At 33.1% G+C, this 10,648-nt stretch overlaps 2 protein-coding genes across 2 annotated transcripts in view; both read right to left on the bottom strand.

Annotated features, from left to right (window-relative positions):
- LOC126775160 (translin-associated factor X-interacting protein 1-like) overlaps positions 1-10,648 on the bottom strand; it is a 425,426-nt gene that overhangs the window by 84,264 nt on the left and 330,514 nt on the right. The window lies entirely within an intron of this gene.
- On the bottom strand, positions 3,454-6,864 carry LOC126775164 (acetylcholinesterase-like). The gene is made up of 3 exons (XM_050496961.1): positions 6,420-6,864; positions 4,349-5,622; positions 3,454-3,694 (listed from the first exon to the last, which is right to left on the bottom strand). The coding sequence occupies exons 1-3, from the start codon at positions 6,588-6,590 to the stop codon at positions 3,523-3,525; spliced, it is 1,617 nt and encodes a 538-aa protein (XP_050352918.1). The 5' UTR covers positions 6,591-6,864; the 3' UTR covers positions 3,454-3,522.

Genomic DNA, 10,648 nt, shown 5'->3' with positions numbered 1-10,648 from the left:
AGTTACGTTTGCCAATGCATTGGAAATATAAGATAACCACTTACAATTTAAAGTTACACATTCAATCCTCATTTTTTTTAAATTTATAAACGGCAAGGCAGACGCAAATGGTGAATATGGTGGTAGGTCGTCTCCAATAGACACTGGAAGAAGTATATAATACTACGTACTCAGTCAATGCGTTTCTAACCAAGGAGTCTAAGATGTTACTTGCACTTGTTATTAATCACACTGACTCACTCAACCGGAACACGCTAATACTTTGTTTTGGCGATAGAGTATCTAGTAAGTGATAGTATACACAGTACCTACAATGTGTTTGTTTTCTTTACTCAAGTAACAGCCCATTAGCGTCCCACGGCTGCGCTAAGGCTTATTGATGAGAAGATTTGGAGCTCATGTGAAATGAGTTGTTTCTATGCGGGTATGGTAGACATGTGGCAGATTGTAGCTGATACATGCTTTTCTCACAGTATTTTCCTTCACTAATCTTCCTAAATTAAAAAAAAATGAAAATTCTGTGGTGCTTGCCCGACTTTGAACCCGCAATCTTCGGTTAAGATTCAGTTCATACCACTGGGCCTAGGTAACTTAATAAGGCTACCAGTTGACATCTTTTAATCATAATAATACATATAAAGTAATATTAGTTATTAGTCATATACTGGTGGATATACTGGTGGTAGCGCTATGTGCAAGCTCGTCTGGGTAGGTACCACCCACTCTTCAGATATTCTACCGCAAAACAGCAGCACTTGTTACAGTGAAGGGTTAGTCAGCCAGTGTAGTTACAGACATAAGGGATATATCTTAGTTGCCAATGTTGGTGGCGTTTTTGGCGATGTAAGCGATGGTTAACATTTCTTACAACACCAATGTCTATGGGTGTTGGTGGCTACTAACCACCAGGTGGCTTATTTGCACGTCCACCTACCTATACTACATAAAAAACAAATTATATTGTAAATTGCATAAGCCAAGCCGAGAGTTCAAGTGCCAAGTTGAAGTTGAAGAATATAAACGATTATTTTAATTGTAACCGAGGTTAATGTGTATATTTCATATTAGTCTTTCTTGGTGATGTATATTAATGATGCGAATACTTTTAAATGATTCAATTTTGAAACTATAATGACGCACGGTAGAGATGACTTGCCGGTAATGACCTTTGGTAATGACGATCGCAGGAAAAGTTCCACAATAGCGTCATTTCAACAAAGGTCTCGGGTAAGTTGGCGAAAATTACATTATAAAAGACAGTAATTATCGAAGATTATATATATAGAATTCTTTATAAATAAAGTTAATTAAATATATTTTTATTTGTATAATGAATGTACTATTTTTATGAGGAATCACAATTTTGCTATTTTATAAAATCAGGGATATTTCAATTTAGTCGTAGTGTTGTCCGATGTATATATGTACTTTATGTATGTATATTTTTGGAAGCCTGTATGGAAATCTAAATTTTTTAATTATTCTACTGCAAAAATGCCTTAAATAAATACAAACAAATATTAAAAATAGATAATAATCGTGACCGCGTGAAATGGTGGCAAGAATGCTAGCAGCATTTGCCCTTTGAATTGCAATTCTGATGCTCTGGGCGAAAAATGAACAACTTCTACCTCCAAAATAATTTATATTGGCTATGTACCTGTTACAAGGGACATAACGTTTTAATATATATGGTGAATTAAATAATTAGTATTTATGCCACTTCCAATGTCTATGGTCGGTGTTCACTTATAATCCAGGGGCCCATTTGCGCGTTTGCCTTTCTATATTAAATGAAACAAACAAATATACAAAGATAGTTGTGTTAACTAAAAAACGAAGGACGAATAAAAACATATTTACTAATCACATATGAATCAAAGACAAATTAAGATCGAGATATTTCTTGTCAATTGTCCTCTTCTCGCAATTATAACATACGCAGATATGTTATCCAAAATCATCCGAATCAATGAATCATCAATTAAAAAGTAAGAGAGTGAAAATCCTTGAATTTTATTTATATTTAGACTAAGGGATTTTTTCACTGTCAGAAGCGATGACATCTACCAACAAATTTTCACCTCAAGTCAATTCTCTCTTTCCTTTATTGTATTAACTATATAGCTGGCAAATAAAAATCCGTCGATGATCGTGACACGATCTACGGAAAACCCTACGTACCAAAAGTCTCACGGGCATAATCGTAGTTCCTCTTCTGATCACTTATCAACACAGGTGTATCTTGATAGATTAAGATTGAACCAAGTACTGGTCCGCGCGGTTTCATCCATGTTAAATGCTACTGCTCCGCTATATTTCTCAATGAGTCGACGCTTTTTATTGTTAAAATAGATAAGTGGACCGGCAAATAGGTCACGTGATGGTAAATGGTCACCACCGCCCAAAAATCGTCACATTCAGAAATATTAGCAATTCCTTACATCGCCAATGCGCTATCAACTTTGGAAACTATGAAGCTATGTCCCTGGCAAGTTTGTGTCTGTTATAATTCAAACTTTGAGTGTATACTATAGATTTTTGGTATGTATTAATATTATATATTTATAAACGTCTTGGTTTCCTTTGGTACTTTTAAGCAAGATTGTTAGTGGAATATCAATACAATCAATGTCTGCTTGATAATTACAAAGATATAAAAACAATCAAAGCGAGCTGCCAACGTCGTCTGATCTTGGCCTCTTTGAAAACAATGCAGCGTTCACTTGAAAGGAATTAATTAATGAGAAATATTTGCTATGATTAAATATACCTATTATTGGTGTTCAATTATAAGATATATACTTAAGTCTTTTAATTATAAACAAATTATTTTTTTCTTCACACGAAAAAATTGCACAAATGTTGTTTTTATAAAAAAAACCGCTTAGTTACTTTCGCTGGTACTTCTAAGTTTCATGTTAATTATTTGCGTTTCGGTGTTAGATTTTGACAGTTAATAAACTGGTGTAATACATTTATTTATATTGAATACTGATTCAATATTGAATTATTAAAATGTAATATAGAAATGTCTAAAACTTCATGTAAGGGAGCGTTAATACAGGCTAGAGGTTACGATGTTTTTAATAACGATTTAAAAACCTTTAAGGGTAACCTAATATAAATGAGCATGTGTTTTTATGTTTCAGTGTAATTATTTAATTCGGATATGTCCTTTCAATCCATGGTTTAATAAATACATATTTATTTAATAAATAAAAATATATATTATAATTATAATACAGAACTGAATAGTTTTTAAAGCATTTATTTTAGGTGATGAATTAAATTTATTATATAAATCAAATATTAAAGTTATTTACTTAATCACTTCGGTTATCAAGTTGCAATTAACAATCTATATCATTAATGTATGTTTCATTAATAATGAATCAATATAAAATAAATTGGTTTATTGTAACACAATTTTTTGCTCTGAATTCTGTAATAATATGTATCTATCAATATTCTACTTAAACTTAAATAACTTATACTTAAAACGTCTTTTAGATCTGTTAATTACTTCTTTCTTCTAAACTTAGTGTACGTTTTATTCCAGAATAATAATTTCTCGTCGTCCCACAGCGGTTGACTTGAAAATATTTTGTCAATAACCAGTAAATGGGGGTCATTTTTGTTAACTGGGAGCCATTTCATCGGTAGACCCTGGCTCGTCGCAGGTGATGGGTCCCTGAAAAGTAATTATATATAAAAAAATAAATTTTAGTATTAAATACTAGTTTTCACCCGCTTGTTTTGTGGGTGGTTCCAGGGGTTAAGTATTTCAAAAAGTACATAGTCCTTGGATTTCTAGCTTCCTTCATAATACATCAAAATCGGTATTGTGCCGACAGCTAGAGTTACTTCTGCATTTATAATATACGTATAAATGAGATTAACATATTTTATATGTATCTCCAAAATATATCTTATCATTTTGAATAGCATTATGATCAAGAATATGCCGAATAATGGTACATCGGAGTACTTGATCCATGGTACCAACTATATAGTACCACTTCTAATAATTATACACTCGTATTTTAAACGAGAACATTATCGCTATATAACATTATATAGCGATAATGTATATAATGTTATATAGCGATAATGATATTATTCAACAACCAAACATCAATAATGTTTGGTTGTTGAATAATTAATGTGTGGGTTGATACACCCAGACAGGCTGACAATAGCTTACACCTAGATAATTACACGCACACCTTTTGAATCACACGATCGTATTTAGGCTACTTAACAAAAGTATGGAATATATTTTTTTACTTTTGCCTAACAAATCCTTACCACTAACAAATCTCTTATATTAATTATAAGATCTTACCCATATTTAGCGAAATTCGTCCACATTGTCGTTATCCTATTAATTGTCTCCATTTCAATGAACGATTGCAGTAAGGTCACTTTCAGCTTGAACATATAAAATAGATCATCAGCGTGCGTCGCACCAGGATACTTCCAAAACTTTAATAGAATTTTGATGATGTTCATCCACCCATCATAGCTGAGTTTGTATGCATAAACGGGATAGTTATTAGTTTTAGCAAGCATTTCAGTTGTTATAGTTACGGGGTATATAATACCAGAGTCACCTTCGAATTTTGATAATCTTACTAACATATCGTCTTCATTTCTAGTATCGTTGTATAACGTTTGAAGATTTATTGCTGTTTTCATCTTATCATCATCTAAGGAGAATTCTAGATCTCTGGGCATCGCACTGTAGAAATTGAATTTACTTTTCGTAGTATCGTTTTCTTTACCAACAAACATATAGCCTTCGGCGCTATTATATCCCGTTATTATGGGAATTTTATTGTACAATTCTTTGGATATTAAGTTGAATGGTACGTCACTAATAAATTGTTCTTCATTTGGTATTTTCTTTTCAACGCACGGTACGAAGATGTTCTCTGATAGTACGATGTCACCTTCACGTCTCGGTATTCGCGTGCTAAGCAGCTCGTTCGTGGATTTACTTTGAAATAATTCATATATTTGGTGAGGGTCTTCAAAATTGTAACCCATTTGTTTCGCCAATTCTCTTGCTGTTTTTATAGGCTCATATTGTAAACTCCAAGGTGACATTGCTGAGCCGCTTTGCATGATTGCTTTTTGAAAGAGTCCTTTGGATAATGGTGAAACAATATGGTAAAGCACAGATGCTGATCCAGCACTTTCGCCGAATAACGTTACATTTTTGGGATCTCCACCAAACGCCTTGATGTTTTTCTGAACCCACAGTAAGGCTTGAACTTGGTCTTTTAGACCAACATTACCAGGAGCTTCCTTGATACCGAGGCATAGAAATCCTAATACTTCAAGTCTATAATTGAATGTGACTAGAATAACACCGTGTCTTACTAAATAATCCGGTCCATATAGAAAAGGTGAACCAGAGCCATCTCTGAATCCACCGCCATGGATATAAACCATTACAGGACGTAGCTCATTAGATGGTTGTGCGGGGGTGTAAACGTTCAGCGTGAGGCAGTTTTCCTTTCCCAAAATTAAATTATTGGAGAATCTTTGTGGACATCTAATGTTCTCCTCGATCGCTTCTAATGTATCTTCCCATTGTGGACTCGGACGAGAAACCTGAAAGGCAAAAATATCTGTTTTACAACGTTTTTACATACGTTGTTACGGCTTTTATAATATGACTTAAAATTGTATATGTTGACAATAAATATAGAAAAAGTTGTTTAAAGTAATTTTAGGACGTTAAGGCGAATGTTTTTTTATTATATAGAATAGTTAGGCGGACGAGCATATGCACCGCCTCACTAATGCCCATAGACGTGGGCATTGTAGGAAATGTTAACCATCGCTTACATCGCCTATGCGCCGCCAACCTTGGGGACTATGATGTTATGTTCCTTATGCCTGTAATGACACTGGCTCAATCACATTTTAAACCGGAACACAAAAATACCAAGTACTACAGGTTTGCGATAGAATATCTGATGAGTGTGTGGGACCTAACAAGACGAGCTTGCATAAAGTCCTACCACCAGTAACAATATAATCAGTTGTAAGCTACTAGTGTACCAGATAACTTACTATAAGTTATCTGTTATTCTAGTAGCTTATAATATAGCTATATAATAAAGTTTTTTTTTAATTATTCGAGTTATCTCTCACTTAAGTCCATTGATGGACAATTATGTCTTTCTAAGCAATACTTTCATAATAAAATCATAACTTATATTCAAATATAAACAATATTCATTCAATTATTTTTGGAGGCAAAGAAAGGTTTCTAGATTTAAATGAACACGGTTTTTATTTTTATTTTTTAAACTCGTATTATACGTTTCATACACACAATTTCATGTATGGGATACATATATATGCATATTTAATATGTATTATAGAGATATCTTATATCTAACCTGGAATCTTTGTTCGTAAGAAGCGTACGGTACTCCCAGGTAGCTAATATGTGTTCCATCAGCTGCCATTGACCCGCGTACTAGACCGCTGCGCACGCGCACGGGTAACGTTGGTTGCCGAACCAGTCGGCCTGCCCATAGCGACCATAGTACAATCCAGTAACACTTCATAGCACTAATCTTTATAAGAGTACACACTGTTTTCTTCTAATCACTATAATGTTGAAACTTAGCACCATAATATCTACTTTGATGTTTTTTTAATGAGCGGTAATATTGTATTAACACAAATAATCTGGTCCAATAAACGTTCTGGAATTTTTTGTATCACAAAACACAAAAAAACTCAAATACGTATACCATTTATATTCATTGTTTCAAATTACACTGTATGTTTAATTACAATTAACGTATAAATATTTAAACTGTGTTGACGACACGTCTTTCGCCGGTATACGACAGACCGAAGTCAAGCAACAGCGTACGTTACAAGCAAGCCGACATTACAAACTTGACTTTTAGTGTTAACTAGTGTCAATAAAATTGTAACCTTAATACAACGCAATAAGGTACATAACACGAGTAGTGATTTAACCTAGCTGCATTTGTCTTTGTATTAAAAAGTGGATTTTGCAAGCGATTATAACGTTGGAGAAACAGGCGACAAGACAATATGTTATTGATTATATAAGAAAGTTTATGCGGATTTGAGCATTATGTATATGTTGTTATAGTTTAGTTTTGTTTAGATTGATTAAAATGGATTAATGTTACGTGGTTGAGGTAGCTATTTTACTATATTATGTCAGAAGTACATACTTACATTGTTGTTTTAAAGATAATATTAAACAGCTTAATAATGATTTTATATTATTTTAATTTCGATAATTAATAAATAAAAAACTTATGTTAAAAAATCTGGAATAAATATATAATAAAAATGCATGGAGTTAATATATGTCGATTTTGATGCAAGACATATAAACTGTATTTAATTATGTTTGTAATTTTATTTATAGATAAGAGCTTCTCGTGTGTGTTTTTTCGCTAGCATCAACATTTGAAACTGGTTAGCCTTGTAATTATCAATCAAGTTTCCAGTTGAAGTCCACTGCTGGACTAAGGCATTTTCAAATTAATATCATCATCTAAAATTACTATTTAAAAGACTTTAGAGTTTAGGTTTACATGAATATAGTATATTTTTTTGATTTTATTTAAAAAATATTGACGATCAACAAATCAACGAGAACAGCTAATAACATTAAAATATTGCTTCTAAATCATTTCAATGATGATTCTTATTATGATTTAAGCAGACCCGAGCTTAAAGATCCAAGGAACCTAGGCACATTGATATTTTAAGTCACTCCGGAGCGGTTAGAGTAAAATTATTATTTTTGGCTGGCTTGCCTCGGCTGGCGGGACCCTTAGGCCGGTACCGTGTAGGCCTAGGCATAAAACCGGGGTGAATGTAAATTACAGCTTCTTCTGTCTTACTACTTTTCTGTGTCCAAAGGTCCGTAATGATCTCATTTCTGTAAGTATATATTATACCGAATATATATTATATATATTAACCGTGGACCACACCTCACTAGAAAATCTGTGTTGTGGGCTCCTAAAAATATATTAATAACATAGCTATTTAGCACCATTGTATTTAAGCGAATGATCTTTCAGTGTCTTTATCTAAATCTTTAGTTTTAGAGATAAAATTCGTTTGATAGATTGAGTGTTTTTATTGGAGATGTTGAAGTAACTGTTACCGGACCGGTTTGACCCGATATGGTCTCTACTATCTAATTTTGTTTTAGTTGAATATGAGCGAGTGGTGAACAACGTAAAAGATATTTAAAATAATTAATTAAGAAAATTATCCAAATTTATCAACAAATTTTGTCAGTAGTCGGGAAGTTGTTTAGGTACACTTCTTTTGCTTGAAGGGAATTCAGCTCTAAAACCGAGATGGCTCAGTGGTTAGAATGCGTGAATCTTAACAGAAGATTGTTGGTACAAAACCAGGCAATGACTGAATTTTCATTAATGTGTGTTTATGATTCATCTCGTGCTCAAAGGTGAAGAGAAACCTGCACGTGTTTAATTCCAATGAAATTCTGCCACATATATATCCACCTGTCCGCATTGGTGCAATGTGTTGGAATGAGCTCTATTCCTTCTTCTCAAAAGCGAGAAGAGGCTTTAGCCCAGCAGTGGTATATTTACAGGCTGTTATTTCTTTACTTCTGCCAGCTCTCTACTCATGATTATTATCTTGAAAATGCTTTTAAAGTCGCCTAGCATAGCGTATAGCATCTCAATATCAAAATTTATGACAATCAATAAGTAAGTGTAACGCTTCTATATTGAATAAAGATTATTGATTTTGACTTTGACTTTTGTTTTTACAGTACATCTGAAATCTAACCTTTTTACCGAAAATTTTGTATTATTGGGTGTTTAGTTTTGTTAATGTAGGGGGGCAAACGGGCATGACTCATGCAACACCGTAGTAGGTGTCGCCGGCCTTTGTTAATAATAATTAGGCTATTTTCTTGAAGATTCCTATGTTATATCGGTTCGCAAAAATCGCCGACGAAAGCTGGTGTCACAGAGAACAAACACTGACGGCCTTACATATAAACGTTGTTGTTACAACCAACATTAGATACTTTAGATAGACAGTTAAGTAGAGGTTGAAAGGAATTTTTGACAAATGTTCTACTAATTATAGGTTATCACATCATTCGTAAAAGCATCACATTATACATAGTCATTAAATAAAGCTAATTGTTAACAATTACAAGTCCATAAAAATACAAATACATTAACATCATTAAAATTATTAAAAATATTGTGAAATTATTATTAAATCTAATAATAATTTTATAATGTTTACTTACTATATTATATTATATAATATTTAATTACTATTACTTTATAAACTAATTAATTACAAAAGCATCGTTGGGACAAATTCTTGTATCTTTAATAATTATACTGTTTTTAATAAAATATTAATGAACTAAAATTATAAGAAAAAAATCATTAAATAAAAAGTATAATGATTTTGTATATAGTTTTTTATTATATATATGTAAAAACTATGTTTATAATGTTTTCATTGTTATTGTACTCTTTGTGTTTTTAATGACTTTTTTAAGTATGCGTGTTTACGTCAATCCCACATTATTTAAATATTTTAATATTGTTTCGAATTTTGAACATTTTATTTTTCTCGCCGCGTTAATTTATTATTTTATTCGCAAGTATTATTGATAACATCACTATATAATCACCGTAAGTAGATATGGGTACTTATTTTTCGACTACGATTTGGCCCTGACTTCGATAATGATAAAGATATATATATATATATTATTACTTTTTTTTTTTTCAGCCTTTTGCCGTCCACTGCTGGACGAAAGCCTCCCCCATAGAACGCCAACCATCCCGACCTTGGGCAGTCCGCATCCATCCGGGATGGATGGATGGATATTATTACTTATAATATAATAAAATATAAATTACATTATAGTGATGTAAAATTTAAAAGTAAATGAAAAGGCTGACGGGCAAATTGGCTACCTAATCATCACCGTCCATAGACATTCCGACTATAAGAAATATTAATTCCGTACACTGTCATTGCGCTACCAACCACGGGAACTTACGGCTTAAACAATTCTATTCTACAAGGGACAATTAGATAAACATGACTGTGTCTTCTTTATTCAAATTGTATATTATATCAAAACAGTGACGACAGAAAAGGAGCATCTGCGTAGGTACAACTCACTCATCCGAAATTCTAAACAGCAATACTTAGTTTTGTTGACAATGGACATAACATCTTAGTTCTTAAGGCTGGTGGTAATCTTGTATTTAAGATTCAGCAGTGTGACGATCTCGTTGTTAATGATTTACAACTTTTTTCTAACTGACAATTGGGTGCTAGGTGATAAGTGAGAAATATACGTCTGATAGGATTCTGTTTATTTTGATAGACGGTCTCGTTGGTCTAGTTTTTAAGGTAAGGGGCCCTGAGGAGAACGGCAGCCGGGATGATTTCGCGCTGCTGTACGCACTAACGGGAAGTGCGGGGGGAGGAGGTGAGATTACCTTCGCCACCTGAAGAGAAATCTGCTGAGTCAGAGCGGAGCACGGCACGGATGCGTTATATCAACACGATCCCTTAGCCTTCTCGACCCGTGCCGAGGATGGCCATC

This window comes from Nymphalis io, chromosome 17 (assembly GCF_905147045.1).
Source record: "Nymphalis io chromosome 17, ilAglIoxx1.1, whole genome shotgun sequence".
In the NCBI taxonomy this organism is placed as follows: Eukaryota; Metazoa; Arthropoda; class Insecta; order Lepidoptera; family Nymphalidae; genus Nymphalis; species Nymphalis io.
Note: the sequence above shows the minus strand (reverse complement) of the source record. Positions and strands in the feature narration are given on the sequence as shown.